Source organism: Euprymna scolopes, chromosome 19, assembly GCF_053919585.1.
Source record: "Euprymna scolopes isolate OS-2025 chromosome 19, ASM5391958v1, whole genome shotgun sequence".
Taxonomy (NCBI): Eukaryota; Metazoa; Mollusca; class Cephalopoda; order Sepiida; family Sepiolidae; genus Euprymna; species Euprymna scolopes.
The window spans coordinates 74,184,321-74,210,623 of record NC_136500.1 but is presented as its reverse complement, the minus strand read 5'-3'; the positions used below and the strand labels follow the sequence as shown (position 1 = coordinate 74,210,623).

Here is a 26,303-nt window from a genome sequence, read left to right as displayed (position 1 = left end):
TCTAGTGTTTCTGCCATTTCTTTAGAAATGTGTTCATTCGTCTTCCTGTCGTGCCTGCCATAGAGTGTAGTGTCATCAGCATATATACCCATCTCAGAGGCAATGTTGTTGGGGAGGTCATTTATGAATATCAGAAACAATAGATGGTCCAAGGATAGAACCCTGGGGCACCCCTGCATTTATATCATATTGTTTAGATGTACGACCGTCGAGGACAACCTGGATTTTTCTCTTATCTAAGAAGGATTTAATTATGTTAAGTATTCTACCAGTGATACCGTATGATCTGATTTTACTGAGGAGACCCTCATGCCATACCCTGTCAAAAGCCTTAGATATATCTAGAGCTACCGCTCTGCCCTCCCCCGCTTTGTCCAGTGAATGGTATATACGTTCAGAGATCACAGTTAGGATGTCTGCTGTGGAACGGGCTTGTCTAAATCCATATTGTTTGTCAGTCAGTAGTTTAGCATCTGTAAGATGATGGACTAGAGCATGGTTAATTATGGTCTCAAATATTTTGGCAAAAAGTGGGAGGAGGCTAATGGGGCGATAATTTGATGGGTCTGTCCTTTCGCCAGAATTCTTGATTTATTTTTTAAGCTATTCTCATAAAACTTGGCACGTTTTCTGATTATAGAACCAAATTTTTATGTATCTCTTTATTTCAAACTATGAATTTTAGGTACCTGTACAGTTTAATCAAGGCATTAAAAAATGTAAATATCGAAAAAAGTTTAAATTGTACGTATCCATTATGGAATGAAATTCTCCCCACCCCCCCCAAAAAATTCACTTAATTTCATCAAGTAGTTTTTTTTTTTTTTTTTAACAACGAAAAAAACAATTTGTTAGGATACCAAACAAAAGGTTTGATTTCTAGGAAGAAAAGCTAGTATTAAAGATGGGGAGGGAGTGTCGGCACTTTAAATTGAAGTTATCGTGTTCAAAAATTTCAAAGATGTCTACCTTCAACGCACTGTCATAAAAACATGCTTTCCCGCTAAAAAAAAAAACAAAAAAAAACTACTTGATCAAATTATATGAAAATTTTTTTTTCCGGGATCTTCAGTCCAAAACGGATACGTACAATATAACATTTTCTTTTCAATATTTTCATATTTTAATGTCTTGATTAAACTGTACAAGTGCTGATTTTAAATTAAAATGTGTAAATTTTCAAGTTTTTTGAAACTGGCATGTTGTATCATGCACATTGTGAGTCTATTCATGATCATATTAATTATTCATTTGGTTGAAGACACTCAGAAGATCCTTTATGACCTCATAAGGGATGACGTCATCCATTTAAAAGATACTAATTATGGCAACCTTCTTTCTAGTAAGACAATGGCATTCTGCATCTAATCTAGTCTGCACAGCAGCATCTGCTGTGGCTATAGAGTTCAAAGTCAGAATTGGCTCTCCAAATGCAAGCCTTTCAATGAGACCTAGATTTTCCAGTTACCACCAGGGTCCCCCTTTCAGCATTGCAGACAAAGTCCGGAAAGGCAAGCCAATACCGTCAGAATCAGTGTAGCTGCAGGGGTTGCTGGAAAAATGTGGTAGTGCTTCACCATCTGCCTATCGGATTTTTTGTTGTGGTTTATGCCCTTAGCTTTTGCCTTTTCCACAAGGCAGTGGAGCTATTTGTCCATAGCTGGTGAAAATTTGAAAATATTTCCAATTTTTACGAAAATAACAGAGATGCTCATTGTAGTTATGGTTGTATCAAAATAAAAGCAAAATCTATAGATAACCATGACCTAAAGGATCACTTATTAAATATTTAAGAGGAACCCCATTTAAAGAAATATTTTTACAAAATAAGAGTAAGACAGTTTTTTTTTTTAATGTGGAAGTTAACAATTAAAATTTTATATTTTAAAAAGTATGATGAAATAAAGTGCGTTCAAATATCTTCTCGGCAGCTTTATATCGCATTTTCATAAAAGGTGAATAATTAATTAATTTACAATTTTCATTAAAGAAAAAACTGTATCCACAGAAATAAAAAAAAAAAAATTAAGAATTTGACAAGTCAACTCTAACTTTTCACCTGAAAAAAAGCAAAAAACAAACAAAACACTCTGATCTTTAAATTTTTGTCTTCCAGAATTTACATTTTATAACTGTCAGGTGACTCAAATCAACCACTGAAATGATCACACAAAGGCAATCATTCAAAAGTAGACAAAAGATTATCTGCTTATTTTCAAATGAAATTCAATAAAATTTTGAATCCGTTAAAAACCAATAAATTTTATAAACTTTATTTTACACTTAACTTTTTATCTTAAATGATATAAGGCCATTTAAAATTCTGAAACTAACGTAATAAAAAATTCAATTCTGCTTTAACTGTGGTTACTTCATTTGAATCATCCACACTAGAGCAAAGTTGTTAGTTTTCAGAATATTAGTATTTATTCAAACAGTTTCTTGTTTTAAAATTCTTTTATTTTATTGGTTCTATCAAATAACTACCGGGTATTATTTTATTTTCATATATATATATATATATATATATATATTTAAAAAAGAATTTTTTTTTAAATTTTTATTTTTTTATTACATTTTCACCCCAAACAAGGTGCATTGCCACTTTAGTGTAGGGGGCTACTATCAGAGGCAGCAACTACTGGGGTACTATGTTGGGATTTGGGCAGCAAGATGTCGGTTCACATTGCACTTGAACTTCTGCATGTCAGTACAGTTAGGGAAGCAGGAACCTGGAATGGAATTCCAGAGTCTAGCGGTTCTGGGGAAGAAACTACTGGAGTAGAAAGATCTTTTACATCTAGGGATCTCTACTGTGTGGGGGTGGGATTTAGCTGCCTGTCGGGTTTGTCGAGGGTGTCTACGTCGTGGGGGCACAAGTGTCTGCAGTTCGTCAGAGCATTCACTATTAAAATACTTGTAGAACAGGCAGAGGGATGCAACGTTTCGTCGATGGGACAGAGGCTGAAGCTTAGATGCCAGTTCAGGGCCTATCAGATTGGCGACTCTTTTTTGAACCGTGTCTAGGAGCGAGAGACTAGTAGCAGATGCACCAGCCCAAATGTGACAACAATACTCCATACATGGGCGAATGGTGGCCTTATAGAGGTACAGGATACTTTCAGGTGTCAGTAGTTTTCTAGCACGGTAGAAAGAGCCTACCTTTTTTGCAGCGGCCCTGGCAATGTTTTCAATATAATTGTTCCAACTCATGTTTCCTGTGAACGTTAGGCCAAGCAGTTTGAAAGATGTACTCTCAGAAAGGGGGTCACTGGCCATTGCTATTGGTGGCAGAGAAGGTTTCTTGTAATTATTGAAGGAAAATCTCATGTCAATAATAACCTATAACACTTTAAATAAAATAGGAATTCCCATACAACCTACAGAACAAATCATAAAATAAACACTAAAAACAACAAAAATTGATGTTCTAATCTCACTGTCAGTGCGATAAATGGTTCAAGTTTATAAATATACAGATTAATCAAATATTGACCGAGATCAAATTTACTATATAAAATGCACTTTTTGTTTTATTTTACTTCAGTCGAAGTTCTCAGAAATCAAGGGCCTTCTACCTGTGGCTAACACTTGAACTCTATATGAGATACATAGGTATTCGAATGTTCTATTAACGTTCTTTATCTCTCAAACACTGAGTTAGTAAAGAAATTGAGAATTATAATTTTCCTCTCCCCAATTAACCAATTTCATACGTTGTAGTATATCTTTCATTTTGGCCTCTTGGTCTTACTGGATTCCAGGACAAGAATTTATCTATCCTGGTGGAGTATCCAGCTTCGTGATATTACTTGAGGTAATATCACTCGGAGAAGGTGCACCATTCCTTGTAAAAGCTAATGTGAGTTAGCCATAGTGAGAAGATCTTATTTGGGCAGCGAATACGAAATGTGATTTTGAATATTTGGTCGGGATTTACTTCTATGGAAAAAGTATCCTCATATTAGGTTGTTCTGACAAACCCCTGTACAGAGAGACCTTAGACACTCGAGGACAGTGTGCGTACGCGCGTGTCTAACCAAAGTTCACAACTACAAAACAAATAGCCACAAAATTAGTATATTCTTGATCAGTATTGCTCTCAATGAATAATATCTAAAATTTAGAAAAATATTCGTTCTTGGACTCTAAATGGGTGCAGATTTCATCAGTGGTGGGTATCAGTTTTTTAGCCCTTTTATGTACTAAAAGGAAGAAACTCATTTTTTTATCAGGAGATATTTCCTTGCGGAATCTATATAAAGGAGAGGTGTATGTATATGTCCAGGGAGAGTAATGGGCAGATTAGAAAAAGAGACCTGAAGGCAGAGAGAGAGGAAAAAAACTGGGAGGAAGAAAGATGGATAGAGAGAAGTAAAGAGATAAAAATTTAATAGAAATAGGTTACATTTTTGCCCTGGGCAATGCCAAGTAGCTCTACTAGTTTTAAAATATAAGGAAAATTAAAATTAACTTTCTTTTTTTTTCTTTTTTTTTTTTTTTTTTTCTGACTGAAACATTTTATTCAGTTCCTTCTGACATAGATGTATCATAGTTTTGCTTGTTTCGTCCAAAGAAAGACATTCAGTTCATTGGCGCTACCAGATCAGGCTGTCTGAAGATATGCATTTCCTGAGACAAAATGCACCTAACATTGATATTTTTTGTTTTTCTTTCTATAACCCCCCCCCCCATTTTCTGACTGGTTTTCTAACTAAAAATGTGCTAAACATTAGTACTGTAACCCTTTCCCTCTCCTATTACAAAACTCATCCATGTTCTGCAGGGCAGGGAACAAAAACGATAAAATCCACTATAAAGCAACCAAACCAAATGCTACAAACTAGCGATTGAAGATACAAAAAGCTTGAAGAATAAAAACCTTCTACAAAATAACAGGATGTAACATGAATACTGTTTATAAAATAACTGGATTCAGCATTTAAATAATCCGAAAAGGGTTGATATGCCGTAAAACAACCAAACCAAACATTCAGTTCACTTGGCGGATGGCAATAAAATTCTTCAGCCAAGTTCGTAATATTGCTTTAACTATTTAAAAAAAAAAAAAAATACTCAGCACTTCTTGATCGGATTGGAATTTGTGTTATTTAGATATGCCAAGTAGAGAAAAACAAAACAAAATTCTTACTCTTAAATAGATTTGCTTTGACAATCTTTCAACTTCTTTTACTTATCTGATATACTTGAGCTGATATACCTATCTACACATATTTCTCATCTTTTCCTCTACAGGAAGATTTTTTTTTTTTTTTTCTTACTACTTTACTAGCAGGAAGACCCGATATTGCTCAAGAGTAGCATGTCCTTGTTCTGTCAGCCATGATTGGGTAGAAGTCGGCTTCAGTAATTCGCAATTGTAATCTTAGTATCACTCACAGGATTGTACCTTCGACCTCCAGAAGAGTGTCACCTAGAACTAAATTTTACTTAAATACTTTATCTGTTACGTCACGGATCCGTGTGGCTGACAGAATGAGAGCATGCTACATCTGTGGGTTAAATAAAGGGTTCCATTCGAAATTCTGTTTGGCTTTCTGATTTCAACAGAAAGATTCCAAAGTTCAACATTATACACCTTTTTATTTTATTTATTTTTCTGGTCTCCCAACAAAGGGTGGATTGGATCTAGTAATTCACTCCTGTTCATTTGTTTGCACTTTTCTTAATAACCACACCTTGGATTTTTTTAATTTTTTTTTTTTATTTATTTTTTTTTATTAATTTTGCATAAACATTAGTCATGGTCAAAGTATATTTTTGCCAGAACGGATTTTTTTGGGATAACTCTGGTTGCACCCCTAGGGGGGATTATAGGGGTAAAATTGCCCCAGACTCGTTTGTCCAGTCATTTGTTTGCACTTTTCTCAATAACCACCTTGGATTTTGCACAAACATTAGTCATGGTGAAAGTAAATTTTTCACTTGTGGAAGGGAACTCTGCATGCTTGGCTTGTTGACATGGAAGGCATAACTTATCAAGGCCTGAAGGTTGCTCTAAGATAAGGTTTAATGAGTCTTAGGTTGTCAGTAAGATAACAGCATAATGATTGGTAAGGTTGGAGGTTACATCGATCGAAACATGAAAATAAAACAAGATGAGAATGGCAGTCAGCATGATACAAAATTCAATTTAACTTTTGAAATCATATATAAAAGAAAAAAAGGTTGGTTTTAAAGAATAAATAAAATGAAAGTAATAAGACGTCCAAGTGGTGCCAGATTATATAGTGTCAATATATTTTTTAAGAAGTAAATATAAATTCTTGTGCATGTTTTAATAAAAAAAAAAAAATTTTGTTCTGATATAAAATTATCTATATACTAATAATGTTGAAAAATATCAGCCTGCACCCCCTTCCAGTATGGGTAAAATAACAAGTTGTGTTCAATTAATCGTATGCAGTGAATTACAATAAGTATTGCATTAAATAATCTAGAAAAGGTTGATTTGTTGCATAACAACTAAATCAAATTGATTTTAATATTTTTTCTTTATGCATGAGTGACGTCAAATACAGGGTTTTGCTAAATCCCTTTCAGCTGCCAACATAATTGTGGTATTGAATCTATATTTGGTCCTTTTTTTTTTTTTTCTCGATAAAAAATTCCTAGGATAGGTTGTAAAATGTTTACGAATGAAGAAGACAAAAAGAACTGAATATTTTTGGAAGTGATTGTTATAGTTTTTTTTTTTTCTTTTTATTCAGTGGCATGTCTTTAGAAAACAAGACATGAGGATGTTCGATTACCGTTTTCGGAGATCACCGGCACCGTCAGGATTGGTGGACCATGTCAACTCTCTGTCGGAAAATCTGGGTGATCTCATTGAAAATTCAGAGTATAGTGACATTACTATCTTGGCGGAAGGTGTTCCTTTCAAATGCCACAAAGTTATTTTGGCTGCGAGGTCAGAATACTTTAGGTAAGTAATTCATTTCTTTCTTTTTTCCCTTTTTTTTTTTTTCTTTTTTATGCCAAAATTTACTGGAAGTTGGTTTGTAAAGCTTCAGTTTGAAATATCATTTTATGTGCATCTATGCATTACTATACAAGGCTCTCTGTCACACTCAAGTTTGAAATTGGATTTTTAGTGCTAATGTTTGAATTAGGGATGGGACAATTCCAATATTTTCCCGATTCCGATACAATTACTGATTCCAATTCTTTATAAATCTCTAAATATTTAACTATAGAGTTGTTGTTGGTTGGATCGAGTCATTGTCTTCTCTGATCCACACCATATCCTTAACTATGGTGGTTCATGCATGACAGTCCTACAAGATGGCTAACCAATCATGATTCCACCAAAGACAGAACACCTGTGAATCTCATCCAAGTCCTCTATTATGGTTGTTAGCCAGGACATCAACTGCCTACTGACATGTTTGCAGCAGAGAAGTAGGGAAGATTACGTCACATATGCTCCCTCGGGTGATGTGCTGTATGCTCGCATTATCAAAGACATTGCTGCAACAAAATAGATAGCAGAGAACAGCAGTTGTGACATAGTCGGCTTGCCTGCAACTCAAATCTAGCGGAGATAGTCATTGTCACAGACTACAAACTTCAGCTAATCTAATAATCAACCATCCTCATTAGCCATAGACGAAGATTGACGGACGTGTGTGATCCCGTTCTCAGCCCTAATAAACAATTCACCACTTGACACACTTTAGAATTCTATCAGTGGTATTAACGGCCCCAATCGGTCCGCTCAGCTTCTTGGATTTGTCCATAATTGATGTCTGAATAATATGCTATTGATTACTCCTGAAACTATCAAGATCCTCCTGTTTTTGTCTGGACATGGTTCTCTGACAGGACTATCTTCGATGAGAAATGTTTAATATGCCTGGGTAATAACCATTGTTTTTTGTTTTTTTTCGTCAATTCATCAGCGGGTGGGGGTGAATTTATTATCAAATCAGTATTTCTTTTCTAGCCTAAAATAACTCAAAGGCTCTCCATGAGAAGAAACATAATATTTCATTATCAATCCTTTTCTTGTTTTGACCCCTACGAGCATTTAGCACAGTTCAAAACCTTTTCTTTCTTTCCTTTGGTTTTTCTCGCTTTGTTTGTCTCCGTGGCATATCAACTCATTTTTAACTCGTCAACATTGTCATAGAAAGAAGATGAAAACTTTGGTCAACGTCGCATCTTCCTGAATGGAAACCAATCTGGTTTTGGGTATGTGTCTAGAAATTGCAAATTTTTTGGAAAATTTTCAGAAAAAGTTTTAATACTTTTAGCAACATATTGATGGGGTTGATATCCCTGTTATTTGAGCAGAGTTTCTGGTCCCTCTCTCTCTCTCTTTTTTTTTTTTTTTTTTTTGAAGAGTAGGAAGATTTGGGATTTGTTGCTACCAGATTAGGCTGTTTGAAGATACTGGCTTCCTGCACAGAACCTTCACATCATTGGGTTTTTTTGTTTCCTTTCACTTTGCAAAGACAACAGTTTTCATCTATAAACCAACCAAACCAAACATCAGATATAAAGAATTTGAAGCATAAAAACTTAACAAAATCAGTGAATTTGGCATTAAATAACTCAAAAGAGTTGATATGCCGTAAAACAAAACAACATCCAAACTAGTCATCAGGGATGACCATAACTACCCACACTGCACCCATGTGACAAATATAGTAAGGTAGGCTAAATTTTGAAGCTTTAGTAAAATAAGTAATGTATAGGATGGTCCACTTAAAAGTAACCCAATCTCTCTAACATTTCTCTTAACCACCAACTGACACCAAGACAAAATGCAATTCTTTTTCCAACAAGATGGCGCTACATACCACACGTCACACAGCACAGATCACTGACACGAGTTCATGACATGTTTATGGAAGAGAGAACAATAAACAAAGGGTTATGGCCACCACGTTCCCCGGACTTGCCATCATGTGATTTTTATCTTTGAGGGACTTTAAAACAAAAGGTTTATGCAAATAACCCTCACAATCTAGACCAACTAAAGGAGAACATTACCAATGCTATCAGGAGAATCACCAGAGAAGATCTACAGGCAGTATCTGCAAACGTTGTTAAACGTGCCCAGAAATGCATAGATGTTAATGGGGGAACGCTTCCAGCATCTTTTATAACATTACAGGTAATTTAAACAAATAAAAAATATTCCTCCTCTCTACTACATTTTCTGGACTATTTTTAAGTGGGCCACCCTGGAGAAAAAAATTCTGTGAAGATTCACAAGTTCAACCAGATACACCTGAAGAAAGTCGGCTGAAACATAGTAAGAATGAGAAGAGTATCTGATTAATACAGATTTCTAACTTGTTTTATTTTTGAGCGATTAATTTTCATGACCACCTAATAAGAAGCATTGAAAAATTCTTATTTCTTAAACATTTTGTATAAATATAAGAATCTTTTATCTATATATATATATATATATGTATAGCATTCATCCTAGGTGGGTTGAACCAGCTTTCTCCAAAGGAGGAAGTGTTAAGGGAATATTAAATTAACAGGTGTTTCTCAATTGCCTGTAATGTTTGGTACATTTTTGGTCAGGAAGCCAGTATCTTCAGACAGCCTGATCTGGTAGCACCAGATGCACTAGCATCCAGGCTAAAGTGGACCTGGGAGCAATGGTAACTTGGGGGCAACTCCACATTCAGCACAACTCCCAAATGGGGCCTCACCACTTCGAAACAATTAAAATGTTAGTTATTTAAAATAAATGACATGATTGTCGTTTTCTGGTCTCTCTCATGTTTCGTGTTTATTTTACGTATTTTGTAAATATTTGCGAAACTACAAAGGCTTAATTTCTGATAATTGATGTATTGATTGCTATTCTAATGTTGGAAAAATCCAAAATGTATTAAAAAAAAAAAAAAAAAAAAATTTGTCACTGTTTTGCAGTCTTAATTAATAGATCTTTAGAACTAATCATTTCAAAATTAGTGCTAATAAGAAATTTAACACATCACTCAATGAGTTCCGGGTCTAACTTCTGCGACATATTTCCCACAGAAGAACGTTGCGAGCCTGTCTCTGTGCCATCATTATTTTCATGGCAAGTGCTTGACTGAGCTCCAGTCTATGGTCCCCCTCTTGCCTTTCGCAAAAAACAGTTGACAGTTACAACCACTACATACGATTTCCTCCACTTTCTATCTGTGCCTTAATCTAAACACAAATTCAACATTTCTTCTTTCCTAGAACTACTTGCCTGTGGAAAATTGCTCTGCTGGCGTGCTTCATAGTTGATAACAATATGGTAGCCTTCAAGTCCAATGTATGCAAGTTCCTATTGAGCAGCCCCATAAATAATCCAAATTCTACCCAATTGACACCATTAATGATTACTATGCTATCGTCTTACATTCATTAACCTTTATCCTCGAGTGGCCTTCGGGCCTTGATAAGTGGCGACTTCCTTGTAAAAAAAAAAAATATACATATGATACGACTATCTTTGAAGAGCATTGTTGATTATGATCGGGCTCATACTATCTCTTTTGCTCTGAAGCATATGGTGCAATGGGGAAAATGCGACTTGCTGCTTTTTATGCCTCTTTAAACTAGACCTCTCTTCTTTTACCACCAATGCTCAGATTCTTGCTTTGCTTTGTTTGGAATGAGTGGCTATTTCCTTGAAGAAGCCCCTTGCTTTGATATGCTCCTAGAATTCTAGATTGAAAGTGGAAAGCCTATATCCAATCTATTGATAAGTTTACTGCAAAAACGATGGGATCATTTTATCATTCCACCTAATCTATATGAGCGTTGAACACTTTCTAAGAATATTGCTACCACATTCTGGGACATTCTCAACACATCCTTCATTGTACAAAGTTAACTTTGTAATCTAGTGGGAGACCATCTCTTCTGCTCTCTTTATACCAATTTTTCACAGAAGAGATGTTGCTTATCTTTCTGTACTCTATCTTTATTTCCATGGAGGTACTAAGTTTCAATCTCTAGCTTGTTCTTGTAAAACATTCACAGTAAGAACTCTTCTTCTTAGCATAACTGAAAAAAAATTTTCCTTTCTTCCTCTGTGTGCCTAACATCGAATGGAATATCCAGGTACAGTTTTTTTTCCAAGAACTTTCCATCCGTGGAACATATTACCACAGGCTTGCTCCCTACAGGCTACAACATAGCCATCTTTGAATCCAATGTCAAATATTTATCATTCATAAATTGTCCTCATAATGAAATTTTGTCAAATCAATTCTTCATCCCAATCCTCTTGTAATAATCTTCATCATTCAACATTTCACAGACCTTTATCCTCAAATGGCTTTAGCCTTAATAAGCAATGATTCATTAGTAAATTAAAAAAAATATATATTTTAAGATTGAATTGTCTTCTATTTTGATGAGTGTTCCAGTTCCCTGTCCACTGATGGGAACATCGTCAACCCTTGCCCCCAAGAAACAGACAACATCTATATGTCCGCTCTTGTTATTGTGGTAACAGAACATGTACGTTGGCCAGAAATTCTGTCGTTCAAGGACTTCATTTGTGTTGCCATTCTTGCATGGATATTCAAATTCTGACACGTTTTGGAATGAACCGATTTATTAAAATCGCTTTGGTTCATGATGGACACCTATTCATCGAAATGACAAGAGTCCTTTCTGTCTGCTTTCATGAATAAAACTACAACATTTGTCCAACTATTTCAGTCTTTTTTTCCCATGTATACATCTTGTCCATCGACTTTTGTGCCTGTACAAAGACATTGCATTCTAAGATATATAGTCATCCAAATTGTTTTGCTGTATGATAGCTCTTCAGTGCAGCCTTTTTGTGGGTGTGTGTATGTATATATATATATATATACACACACAAAATAGCAAAAAAACAAACAAGCGAAAAAAAAAAGATTTTGAACTATTTCTTGACTTTGTAATTTAACAAAAATAGACATAAGTTCTGGTAAACAATCTATATTAAAATAATTGTGCAACCACTTCTTCTGTTTGTGTATTTCTCATCTCTGCGTGACGGACATTTTTTATATATTGTTAAGTGACTATTTACTGAAAGCATTAAATTTCTCGATGAGAAATCGAATCTAAAACTTTTCTCACCAAATCTTTCAAATCCATTGATCCTTCTGCCTCTCGTGAAATTGGTTCTCTCTATTGTTCTAAACACTTTCCCACACCTGAAGCTATTCTTTAGCACTACAAATCTACTATCAGACAAATCTACATCTATGGAGTATTGTTGTCATATTTGGGCTGGTGAGTCTGTGTCCCATTTAAAATTTCTTGATAAATTGCAAAAAAGTCTGTCATTTGATTGGCGCCACATTTTCTTCTTCACTGAAACCGCTCTCTGTCACAGACGTGATGTTGCTAGTCTCAGTCTTTTCTACAAATGCTATTATGGCATGTGAATTGTCAGAATTCTCTGATCTATTTCCTGCTTCCTTTGTTTCAGCTTGTTTGACTTGTTGGTCTAAAGGTCTATCACTTTTTTTGTTTTAATACCTCATTGTAATATAGCTTCCTATTCTAATAACTTTTTTCCAAGGACTGCAAAGTTGTGCAACTCTCTTCTTGCTCCCTGTTTTCTTTCTATATACAGCCTTTGGTCTATTCAAGACTAAGGTCAATAGGCAACACCTGTCTTTGCAATCATCTTTCATTCTTGTTAGCTCTTTACACCAAGTGGCTTTATGCCATGTCTCTAGCGATTGAAAGACTCCTCCATTTATTTCTCCCTACGTCACACATAACATCTTTAACACCTTGCCTTTTTTCCTTGCTCACCTCTCTCTCTCTCTCTAGTAGTAGTAGTGCCAGCAGAGCGTTATTAAATGTTATATATTAGTATGAATAGTTACTCAGTTGGAAAACTGTTAAGACTTGATTTTGTAAAAAAGATTTTTTTTTTAATCGATATTATATCAAATTATATAAAATAATATCTGAAATGAAACAGAAGAACATGGAGATAATTTTTATCAGTATTCCGAAGGAATTCATTAAATATTTGTCGAGAAAATTAAAAATTTGTTTTTCCAAGCAGTACCTACGGCATCATTACTCAATAGTAGTCTGCGAGTAACATTTTGTTTGTCGAGCAGTTACTTGCTTGACTAATATGGACAAAAGATTAAATTTTGTTTATATTGAAACTTCATCAACGTATCCAAAAAAATAAATGAGTTAACAAAAGTAGAAATTGAAAGGAATTTCATTATATTTACCCATTTTTTGGATCACAAAACTTTAAGCTGGTTTGTGATAGTTAGTACTAGTGTCATAAATGACATCACAATTTTTAAATGCTTCCCACCTATAATTTTTGGTCCCCCCCAACAAAAGGTGTGTAAACCTGTAAATTCACCCTTGTCTGTTTGTCTGTCTGCACTTTTCTCAATAACTATGCCTTGGAATTTTTGAAATTTTGCACAAACATTAAACATGATACGAGTAAAAAAGTAACAGAACGGATTTTCCAGGAAAACTCTGGTTGCCCCCCTCCCCCCTAGGGGTGCCTTTCGGGTTAAAATGGCTAAAATTGACACATTTGTGCTTATTAAAAAAATTGATGCCTTGGATTTTTATAAAACTTTCTGAAAAGTTGTAACTAACTGATTTCTATATAATTTTGTTTGTCTATACTTTGCGAATAACTCTTGCGTGTGCCCCAGGAGCTCTTTTAAGGTTAATAAAAATACTCCACTTTTGGGACTATTTTATCATATTTGCCCAAAATTTTCTGTGTATGTCTGTTTAGCAATTTTGCATGGTGCTGAACTCAAATTTAAATATGTTAAGGCCTTGGGGACTTTTGGGGCTAAATGGGAGGAAGGAATGCTGGATTTAATCCTTTTTTTGCATGGTGCAGAACTCCAATTTATATATGTTAAGGCCTAAAACTGCACCATTTGTTCATTTTCACCAAGATTTGACGTCCCCTGGGGACTTTTGAGTGAGGCTAAATCCTTGGGGGGGGGGAATACTGAACTTAGTCATTCTTTATATGCCTCGTTCACTGTGCGCTCACGAACCATGCATGCGAAAGGGATACATATATACAAGTGGCCCACTTAATGTAGTAGAGAGGAGGAACATTCTTTTATTGTTTAAATTACCTGCAATGTTATAAAAGATGCTGGAAGTGCTCCCCGTTGACATCTATGCATTTCTGGGCACGTTTAACAACGTTTGTAGGTACTGCCTGTAGATCCCTTTTGGTGATTCTCCTGATAGCGTCTAGTAATGTTCTTCTTCAGTTGGTCTAAATTGTGAGGATTTTTTGCATAAACTTTTTTGTTTTAAAGTCCCCCAAAGATAAAAATCACATGATGACAAGTCCGGGGAACATGGTGGCCATAACCCTTTGCTTATTGTTCTCTCGTCCATAAACATGTCATGAACTCATGTCAGTGATCTGTGAGATGTGTGGCATGTAACGCCATCTTATTGCAAAAGGAATTGTGTTTTGTCTTGTGGTGTTAGTGGGGCATTAAGAAAAAGATTGGAGAGATCGGGCTATTTTTAAGTGGGCCACCTTGTATCGTCTGAAGTAGCTAAGTGGGCCTGGCTACAGTTTCGAGTAATCATCTGATTAGTTACTTTCCTGAACAAATGTTCATGGTCAAAACTAGCGCGAGGTTTATGGCGTACTCTTTAACGTCTCTGCCAGATGGCTCTACCGGTGGGTATTTATGACTTAACCAGCCAATCATTCTTGTAAGGAGGAAGAACCTGGATGTACTCATATTCATTACATGATTTACAAACAATATTATAGAATAATTTTTTAAGAAGAAATTGTTATCCATTGAATGTTTAACAAAATTCACAATCGTTTCTGCAATCGAATCATATTTGGTACAAATAAACATCGGTTTATGCTTTACTTGTATGATAAGTGTCTTTGGTTTTATCGCTGTTCAATGATATGCAGGGATACTTTGGTGATCGTCTCATCGGTAGGTGTAATCCTAAATGTGCTTTACAATTACTGACCCCTAGACCCCCCCCCCACGCTGAGAGTTTAATCCATTTGGGGTTATCTCCAAATTAACGTCTATCAAAGCAATTCCCAGACTGAACTGAAGAAGGCAAAACTAGAACAAATTCAATAGAAGAATGTCAATTATTGATAATTTTGTACATTGTATCATTGAACTGTTGGACATAATTGAAACTTGAACAAATCAGACATGGACTAAAGTTTATTTGTATCAAATATGTTCAAATTGTAATTGTGAATTTTATCATTTATTTCATGGGTAACATTTTTTTTTTATCATTACTCCCTAGACTATTCCTGAAGACAAAGACAAAGGCAAAATTAGGGTAGTGTCAAGAGTGTGTTAGAGTTATTGACAATTTTGCATATCATTAAACGTAGTGGATAAGTCAGGCATAGACTCAAGTTTATTTGTGCCAAATATATTTGAATTGCAGAAAAGTATATTATTGAGTAATTCAGAAAAAAACATACGACCCAATGAAATTGTTAAAAAAATTCACAATCCTTTCTGCAATCCAACCATATTTGGTACAAATAAGATTTAATCTGTCTGACTTGTCCACCAACTTTCAGTTATGGATGTCCAACAGTTTTTCTCACTGGCCAGTGAGATCCTCCAAGCATGGATTGTCAGTAATTATGACATATTTCTCTCCTGACACTAAATGAATGGCTCTGCTACCCTCAGCATTCAAGTTTAAGATTATTCCATGGCCCCTCAATTTGTGAATCTATTTCAATGTTTTTTTATTTTTTTTTTATTTGGGGTTTGATGACCGCAGGGTTGTCTCTTGAAATGAGCTTGCACAATCACCATTAATTTTTTTTTTTTTTTTTTTTTGCACTGTCCAAGGCATTTTTGAAATTACTCTTTAATCATCTTTGCAATGATTGTTCTTTTTGTTAAATTTGAAATATTTAAACAATTGCTCAAGTTAATGATTGAAATTTCTTTCAAATTTTTGAATGTAAAAAAGAAAAAAACATTGTCACTCATGTAAACATTTAGTTGATGCTAAAATCTTTAAATTTACAAACGTTTTCATGGGTGACAATTTTTTTTTTTTTTTTTTTTTTGTAGGGGTTTACCCTGTAATATTTAAATTTAGCCGCTGCTAGTGATTGTTATTTGGCAAACATACACATACATACATATACATATATCTATATATACATGCACATATTTTGTCGCCACAAATTACACATTCATATATGAAGAGAGAACTTATGTTGTCTCTTTGTTTTCTCTAAATCGAATATGTGCTGCATTTTCCTTTTCATTGAAATATTGCGCTGTTGCTTCTCAGTATCAATGTGTTTAATATATTGCATGCATCAGATACTTCTCTTGTTTGTCATATAATTTCTTCATCTGTGAATGTGATAAAGACTCGCATTCGTTGTTGTGCATATAAGTTCTTTATTGCATTATAAAAAAGAATTAAGGCATAAGACAGATTCAGATTGGAGATTTATCGAGAGAAAATATGTTTAGCAGTGACCTGTACAATTTATCTCTTATTTATGAAGGATAGAGACAATTAGATTCCTAACAAAACCACAGATAAATGATAAGCAGACAGATCGTTGCTCATTGCCACATGCGATTCTCATAGCTTTTTAATGTCTTAAGGCATTTATTACAATGACCATTCACTATGATATTCTAAAGCAGTCTGACTTTAAAATCTAATCGTTTCTTTTCACTCTGTTCTCACATGATATCATATCCATATGTGATCTCATCCGCACATTGCTTTGAATTTGATATGTTTGACCTTACCTCATCAAATCTAGGTCAGATCAGCTAGAATGCACTTTGAGAACATTATTTGTTCATGCCAGGGCTTATCATTGTGGTTATACTCATTCATATGCATATAAAATCTGTACTCCTGCATCTACTATTCATAATCTAACATAACGCACATTGTGAAACAAAACCAAACTCCTTTTTGTTCTTCAAGTCTTGGTTCTCAACTTATAATTTTAATCATTAAATTCACTTGAAAAAAAAACGAAACAGGTGCTGTCTTGTCTATGGACAATACGGCACAATCACATTGACACGCCGCTTCTCACCAGATCACTGAATTCAAACAACGTTGAGCCTGGCCAGTACCAGATGGATGACCATTTGGGAAGGCGAGGCGCTGTATGTACCGCGAGGTAAAATACCAGGTTGGGAAACTGGCACGGTCTATCCTTCTCTTGAGGGTAGATGGGCCTCTCTTAAGCCGTGGTAGGCAACCCATCTAGTGATGGCGTCACGATAAAAAATATCTTTGATAGCCCTGGCGAAGCATCAAGTATTCAGCTACAGACAAGATTTGAATTACACTACAAACTTGTGTAGTGAGTTCAATCTTGGCTGTGGCCACATGTTACGTTTTATGGACAATACTAATATTCCAGTTGGCTGCTGATATTTGCATTTTCTTGAATATATACAGAGTTACCTCCCTTAGTCTTAACTGTAAAGAAATAAATATCAATAAGTACAGATTCTGGGCAGATAGAGCACATATTATATTTATCAGCAAATATGTGCTCCCTCAAGTTGCCTATTTTTACTAGTCTGGAAAGATCGTATCATCATGAACAAACGTATACTATATAATTCCCCCTCCTCCAAAGGAGATAATGGTTGGGAGTATTGCCCTAAAATTTGGTAATTCCTTGGAGGATGGTATCACCATGAACAAATATGTACTATATTATCCCCTCCCCTACATAAACATGTGTAAGTAATGTCTGTGAGGATTCTTATGGCAGCAGAACAAATACTTCCTCACCCCTACTCAAGAAAAACGATAAGGAAGAAGGTAATGCCTAGGAAGATGGTCTAATGACAACAGAACAAATACTACCCACCTCCCAAAATTGAAAGATGGTACATTAGTTTGTAATTAGTAATTTGAATTGAATATTAAAAGGTAATACCTGGGAGGATTCTTATGACAGCATAACAAATATATATAGTGATCTGAATTGAGCATTAAAAGGTAATATTAAAAGTATATTTTGTCTCTTCAGACAGACAGATACCTAATTTCCATTGGCAACGGATATAGGTTGGTGTCCTACATATTTCAAGTACATTAATTTGTAAACACCTTGTTTGTCACTTGCTCTAAATGCCATCAGATATTTTATTGAAAAACATTATTTTTTCTCCTTTCTTAATGTCCGTTTTTGCTTTGTGATGCTGTTTATGACTTGTTTCTTTTATCTATTAAAATAATCAAGGGAAAAAAATACTGGAATCCTTTTCACGCACATAAACATCTATTTTAGGTAGGCGCAAACAATTGAATTGTTTACATAAGTTCCGTATCTTTAGTAGTTTGCACTTTTAGTTGACCCGAAGTTTTAGATATTTTGGGATTTTTTACTTTGTATCAATAATTTATATTCCCAGTGGAATTTGAAGACAGTTGACCCGCTGAACCGTGAGATCTGGGTGGTAAGCTTGCGGAATATGTCTGAGTGACTCCTGAACAAGGAAAAAATGACATTAAATGAATATAAGGTTAGAAAATTTACATGCTTAGATTTTAGTGTTGAATTAAAAAAAAAAAAAAAAAAAAAAAAAAGAATCTGTAGAAAAACTTTGTCATAAGTGCACATTTGTCTATCCCAAATTCCATTCCTATGCCCTGGCTAAAGATTCTAATTTTGTTTGATTGTGTTTCACATTCCTTTTTGATGCTTGATAGTAATTTCAAGTCCTCTATATACATGAGATGGTTTTTATTTTTTTCTCCCCTTTGTTTCTGTAAATATTTATTCTACATTGCATTTGCTATGCTGGTGAGTGATTGTTATAGCAAACGGGAGTGGAGACAGGCTATGCAAAATATCTCTCTTTATCTTCATCTCTGTCAAGTGTAGTTGTTATCCCCTAGTTATCCATTACATTTTCCATTATGGAAATAGACTGATTAGCTTACTATTTCCTTTCTCAATTCCCCTAAATATTTTAAAGAGATTTGTCTAGCAGTTTTTTACTCACTAACTTTTGTAGCAATTAAGCCATACAATATACGGTATAATTGTGTTTGACACACCGGTTCCCGTCAGATCACCGAAGTTAAGTAACGATGAGTCTAGCCAGTACCAGATGGGTGACCATTTGGAACTTCCAGGTGCTGTAGGTGCTCTCCGCTTATCTTGGTATTGTTTCCAGTCGTTCTGGATTTCTTTGCTATTGGACTCAAACAGTGCCAATTCAGGAGAGGTGTGGTTGGGATTGTGCAACTCTTGCCTTACAATTACACGTGCAGCTGCCCCTACAAGGGGTATCCTTTGTCTTTCGAGACTGAACGGAGGCATCAAAGCGATACAGAAATTTTCTATATTTCATCCTCGTGAAGATATGCATGACAAATCCTCACAAGGATGAAACACGGAAAATTCTGTGTAGCTTAATTGCCATATATATTCTCAAAATTTACTACCTAGCTCTACTTGCATAATGAGCACTGACGTTAAATACTGGAAATAGATACATGTAATTTTATGAAGATATATAAAATTATATATTAGTGTTGGGATGATGTATGGAATCGGGGAATCGGTAAAAGCAGATTTTTTTTTTTTTTTTTTTTTTTTTTTAGTATCGGAATTGATAAAAATTTAGCTTAATTTAAGATTTCAAAAAGGATTCTTTTAATATTTTTCAAACTTAGTTTTTTATTGCTAGTAATAATGATGAACAGTTATTGTTTTAAAACTATAAATAAAACTAAAATCTATAGATAATAATGACATCAAAATATGATACAAATTTATTTTACTTACATAAAAAGCAGAAAAAAAAAATGAGAAACTTTACATAAAATCTATTTTCAATCAATAATAATTCCATAATTGCCTAATTTTCCTAAATTCATTAACAGTTGTAGACTGACGAAATCTCGATAATTATAGTAAAATCATGAAATTCTTTGACGGTACAGAATAGTTAATAAAGCATACCTGCCATGCCCATAACACTTCAAAGCCATAAGCGACCAAGATTTCTCTGATTCTCTATGCTCTGATCTTGAGCACGTGGTGCAATGGGGAAAGTGGCGGCTGGTTAATTTTAATGCATCTACAACTAAGTTTCTATCTTACGATCATTAATGCTCTGACCCCTGTCTGACATCAATTGAAATGAATGGCTCTCATTTTGGAGAGGTTCCATGTTTTGACAAGCTTCTTGGTCTGACCTTTACTCCTGATCTGATATGGAACAGCCTACATCAAATTCATTGTCAAGGTCGCTGGAAAAATGGTGGAATCATTCTACCGCCCCAGTAGATGTCTCATTGGCGACGCCTTCTCTGCCTGTATAAGAACTAAGTATGTTCTAGGATGAAGTACTGGTGTCGCATCAAGGCAAGAGCTGCTAGAAGCATCTTATCCTGCCTTGATAGAGTTCAAAATGGACTTTGCAGTAATCCGAAAATAAAAAACGCAACAAATTAAATACTTAGAAATTTAAAAAGAATTGAAATCGGTATTTGTATTCGAATTAGGAATTTAAAACAAAATGGATACTTGAATGGTGGGGGGGGGGGATTTTGGAATAGTCCTATCACTAATTATAGTTAAAACATACTTATCAAAGTATTATTATGTACATCTATATCAAAAACACTTGTAAACGTTTTTTTCTTTTTTTTTTAAATTTTTTATTTCCATACTTTGTGGATCAGGTGTGTACGCAGACCCCACAATTTTAATGAATCATCATTATGCCAGGTCAAACATACCCATTCCTGTGTCTCGATAAATCTTCTATCATTATATGTGATCAGTTTTCTATAATAGTCAACCATATAGGAGCCTATTCTACACACATAGACGTTCAGCTTTATATTATATATATATATATATATATATATATATATATATGATTAGTTTTTTTTTTTGAAAAAGAACTCCAGCAGAGTGCTCAATTAAAAGGAAAATCCAAATTGTAAGAGCGTATTTATATTTTGTGTACAGAAAGTTGTTAGTTGAGACAGATCATTGGTACTGTCGGTTTCAAGCCCGATAATAAGGCCCGTTTAAGGTATCCTTATCAAACTCTCTTCAGCCAATATTCGTCTCGACACAAAATTTACTAAGTACGTGCGTTTCTGTTATCATGGTATTTATAACTTGTACTTAAGATAGAATTGTGTTTTTTAGTAGTCCAGAAAAAAAAAACAACAAAAAAAACAACAAATATATAACAAATAAAATGTACTTGTGCACTTATGCTACCATCCTGGAACAACATTATTTAGAAACCCATTCTTAACATGGGGAGGGAGGGAAGGGTGTTTTGTTAACTATTCTGTACTTTCACCTAACAATTAAGTAAAAAAAAAGATATTGTGAAACTTGAATTTAACTTGAAAATACCATTTGAAAAAAATAACATGCTAACATAAGTGCATAAGCACGCAAATAAATATTACCAAAGGCAAGATAAATTACTCTGTTACCTAGTTGGATAAGTTTTTAGTGTATTTATTTAATGTAAAGTAAAATATTTATTTTGAAAATTAGTGTTGACCATTGCACAAGAAAAATAGCCATATGCTATCTCATGTCTTTGAGATCTCGACAATGACTTAAAATTATACAAAATACTGTTAGAAACCCAACCAATAAATGTCCTCGTGACATTTATTGGGTGGGTTTCTAATAGTATTTTGTATAATATTTTTTTTTTTTTTTTAACTCCTTATTTTTTATTTATTTTTTTCGAATCTGTAAAACAAACCAGTTTTTTGTTTTTAACTGAGAATATATAAATGATAATAATAACAATAATAATTAGGCGGTTCAATAAAGAATGTCATTGTGATGAATTTTGTAAATTTTTACCTTGTTTCCACCTGAACATTTTACTTTAAAATGACTACCTCTTAAGGTTTTTGGGTATGCTGAAAACTAATATCGCATTTTAATTTTCCGCAAATAAGTAGCTTTCCGGATATTAAGCAATGTCATTTTTTTCTTATGTTATTGCTGGTGGCCATCTTGGTATGTGCGTTTGCGCTTGCCAAGATGGCCACCAACGATAACATAAGAAATGACATTGCTTATTATTCGGAAAACTACTTATTTGCAGAAAATTTAAATGTGCTATTATTTTTCAGCATACCCTAAAACCATATAAAAGTAATCATTTTAAATGTTAAGGTGGAAACAAGGTAAAAAAAATTACCACTTTATTTTATTGTTTACATAGTTGAATTTTCAGTAAAACAACAATATAAATGACGAAAACTACCATCAACTGGTGAATATATAGTTGTTGCTTATCGGGATTCCTGGTATCCTGATACTGTGAAAGCTACATCGAGGGTTCATGTAGAGTACAATTTATGGTTGCATCACAGAAAATAGGGGTATATTTTGGGCCAGATAGAGGATTTACAAAATTGAAAATTGGACTAGTCCCAAAATGCATAAGTTCTGGTCGACTATGGGAATTTCCATCTTTTACAGAAATCCAAAATCTATATGAAAAATTTTCTTCGATTTATTTCTGAGATTAATTCATATCTACTCAATTTGTTTTTTCTTTGAAGGGAGTAGTAAATACCGGCCATGAATGCTCTTTAGGCATTCAATGGCTACACCCCAGATTAAGCTCTCCTTTGGTGGGGAGGCAGGTAAATACCTACTCTCAATAAAGCTATATTTAAATACCACTATAAGACTTAGTTTTGTCCATGAATAGACACCCACTGTATGATACCATGTGCCAGTTTAAAAAAAATTGAAATTTGTACATCTTAATTTATAATTCATAGCTTTTGGTAAAGAGATACATCAGATTTGACTGCATAATCAGAAAGAGCACACAATTTTACATAAGACTGCCAAGTTTCATGAGAATAGCTTGAAAAATAAATAAATGGTGGCGAAATTACCAAATTTCTTGAAATGTTGAGGCCTGTAATTTAGCCCACTTTTACTAAAGAAAAATGTCCACGGAAAAGCATAAATTTTGGCACTTAAAATTCTCATAACTTTTGAACTACTGATGGTATTTGCATAATTCAAACGGTTTTAAGCATCTTTTACCTAGCTATTTTCATGCAAGTTTATAAAATAATAATTATCTAAAAAGAAAAAATCAACTTGCAATGCTAGTTAAAGCCTGAAACTTCACTCTTATCCGTTTACACGTTTACGTTTTTTTTGGGATTCGGTGTCCCCAGAGGCTTAAAAGATATCCAAAATGCCTAAAAAATGACACTTTTTGCCACATAGTTTGATCCATCCAGTAGATTTTTCTTAAACTTGGCCAAAATGCGGAGGCTATTGTTCTTAATATAAATTCAGTATGGGTGACCCTGGCAAAATTCTGATTCACATACTTCTAGGACTTTTAGGGCTAAAAAAAACATGCCTTTTTGGAGCTCTTTTTTCATATTACTCTAAAACTTGATATGTATGTGGTTTTCCATGATGCTGAATTCAAATATACATGTCTTAAGGCGTGAACCTGCACCGTTTGTCCATTTTCACTGGGATTCTGCGTTCCCAGGAGCTCCAAAGGGGTCACAAATGCCTCAAAATTACAAAAAATGACACTTTTTACCCCCAACTTTTGCCCCATCCATTAGATTTTTCTGAAACTTGGCAACGTTGGCCCTTCACACTTCTCACATTCATTATTTCTTCACTATTTTTTGTGGCGTCATCTCACATGCAGCACCAGAGGGGGACCACACATGCGCGGCTTGTGTATTGATATTCATATTAAAAACCCTTTTTTCTATTTATTTAAAAAGAAAATACAACTTTGTTATATATGATTTGTTGAATTGCATTCATCTGCAAAAGATCTAGTTTTTTTTAAATTTTTTTTTTTATTACATTTTCATCCCAAACAAGGCAAATTGCCACTTTGGTGTAGGGGGCTACTATCAGGGGCAACAACTACTGGGGTACTATGTAGGGATTTGGGCAGCAAGGTGTCGGTTCACGTTACACTTGAACTTCTACACGTCAGTACTGTTGGGGAAGCAGGGACCTGGAATGGAATTCCAGAGTCTAGCGGTTCTGGGGAAGAAACTACTGAAGTAAAAAGATATTTTACATCTAGGGATCTCTACAGTGTGGGGGTGGGATTTAGCAGCCTATCGGGTTTGTCGAGGGTGCTCACGTCGTGGGGGCACAAGTGATTGCAGTTCGTCCGAGCATTCACCACTAAAATACTTGTAGAGAAGGCAGAGGGATGCAACATTTCGTCGATGGGACAGAGACTGAAGCTTAGATGCCAGTTCAGGGCCTGATGCCAGTTCAGGGCCTATCAGATTGGCGACTCTTTTTTGAACCTTGTCTAGGAGCGAGAGACTAATAGTAGACGCACCAGCCCAGATGTGACAACAATACTCCATACATGGGCGAATGGTGGCCTTATAGAGATACAGGATACTTTCAGGTGTCAGTAGTTTTCTAGCACGGTAGAGAGAGCCTACCTTTTTCGCAGTGGCCCTGGCAATGTTTTCAATATAATTGTTCTAGCTCATGTTTCCTATGAACGTTAGGCCAAGCAGTTTGAAAGATGTACTCTCAGACAGGGAGTCACTGGCCATTGCTATTGGTGGCAGAGAAGGTTTCTTGTAGTTATTGAAGGAAACCAGTTTGGTTTTGGCAGCATTGAATGTGACCATCCATTTATGTCCCCATTCCACTACAGATTGGAGGTCATCCTCTAGTGTTTTTGCCATTTCATTTGTTTTCCTGCCATGCCTTTTATAGAGTGTAGTGTCATCAGCATATATACCCATCTCAGAGGCAGTTTTGTCGGAGAGGTCATTAATAAATATCAGGAACAATAGAGGTCCAAGAATAGACCCCTGAGGCACTCCCGCATCTATATCACACTGTTTAGATGTTCGACCGTCGAGGACCTAGCTAATTTGCATATTCTTTTAAACATTCATTTTAATTAATTCCCTATTAGTTTTTTTTTCAGTTTTCTTATAGGATGATCATCTTTAGTTAACTATTACATGTAATTATAGATATACTACATGATTTATACTTGCATAATATTTGTGTAAAAAGGTTATAGTAAGCACAAACCTCTTTCTATATATATTTATGTATGCATATATATATATATTTGTTTAAAATATTTTGCCTACCAAACTCCTCTGTCAGTTTTTGGTCTACAGATATGTAACTTAATATATAGGGTATTCGAACCCATGTGAAACTTTATATTTGGATTTTAGCTGGGGAAAATTGGTGTGAAAAAAAAAAAAAATGGAATTTGGCAGGTGAAATTCGAATGACAGCATTATGAATATGTATGTGTAACGTAATAGCTATTGGTTCATGTTTTAATTTTTAGCCTTGCAGCAAACATGTCGTCTTCATAGCTCAGCATTAACAGCAAAGGAAAAAGTAAATTGTAAGCTAAACGTTTAGGTTTCGATTCTCAGTGATGGCACGCAAGTCTTTTAAATTTTTAAATCATTACTATATATTGGGTCCAATATAATATAATAAATACAAAATCTGCATTAATCAAAATATCGTATTTAATCGTATTTTATGACCAGGCAATGCTAAGCAATCTGCTAATATATATATATATATATAATGGAAAAATTTAAGTTGAAACCCTCAAAGTATTGCTATATTTTGAGTAGATTGCATAAAACAAATCTTATTAGTAAGATATTACAAATCCTCAAGATATATTAACTACAGCAAATAAAATTAAGCTCAATGATTAAAATGTTATATCAAATAGAGCTTATATATAATGTTCACTTGTTTCGCTTGTCACTATAGAAAAAATGTATTAGATCCATCATTTTGACTTTTTTTTAACTGATTGCAAATATTTCCACTGGGAATTATCTAAATTGGAATTGATAAAGGATATGTGCTGAAGAAGAAAATCATAGTCTAGTTTTTGCCATGGTACAATAATGATAATGAAGATTTTCTTAGAGTATTGATTTTTTTAGTATAATTACAAAATATTGTCATTTTTTTTTTTATTCTACTGAATAATGATAATGATAAAGTATATTGTATAACATTCGAATATGTCCTAAGACAGAGTATTGCTGCCACTTCTGGAGAGGTTCTGCCTAGAGAACTCTTTCTTGTTTTCACAAAGTGTAAAATCGACATTGCAAGCTAGTGTATGGAGGGGGGTCTCTCCCCTCTCTCCTTACACTTTCCCACAGAAGAGATGTTGCAGAAAGACTAGTCATATTAAATCAATGGTAGGTTCTTTGATACGATGGGGATGTGTTCAGAATGAATTTTT

General features: G+C 34.5%; 1 protein-coding gene across 1 annotated transcript in view; it reads left to right on the top strand.

The window, feature by feature from the left end:
* Positions 1-26,303, top strand: part of LOC145239750 (BTB/POZ domain-containing protein 9-like) — a 63,156-nt gene that overhangs the window by 11,236 nt on the left and 25,617 nt on the right. Inside the window, exon 2 of the mRNA XM_080103156.1 lies at positions 6,732-6,946. Within this exon, the coding sequence (XP_079959282.1) occupies positions 6,732-6,946 (215 nt within the window). The remainder of the gene's footprint in view (positions 1-6,731; positions 6,947-26,303) is intronic.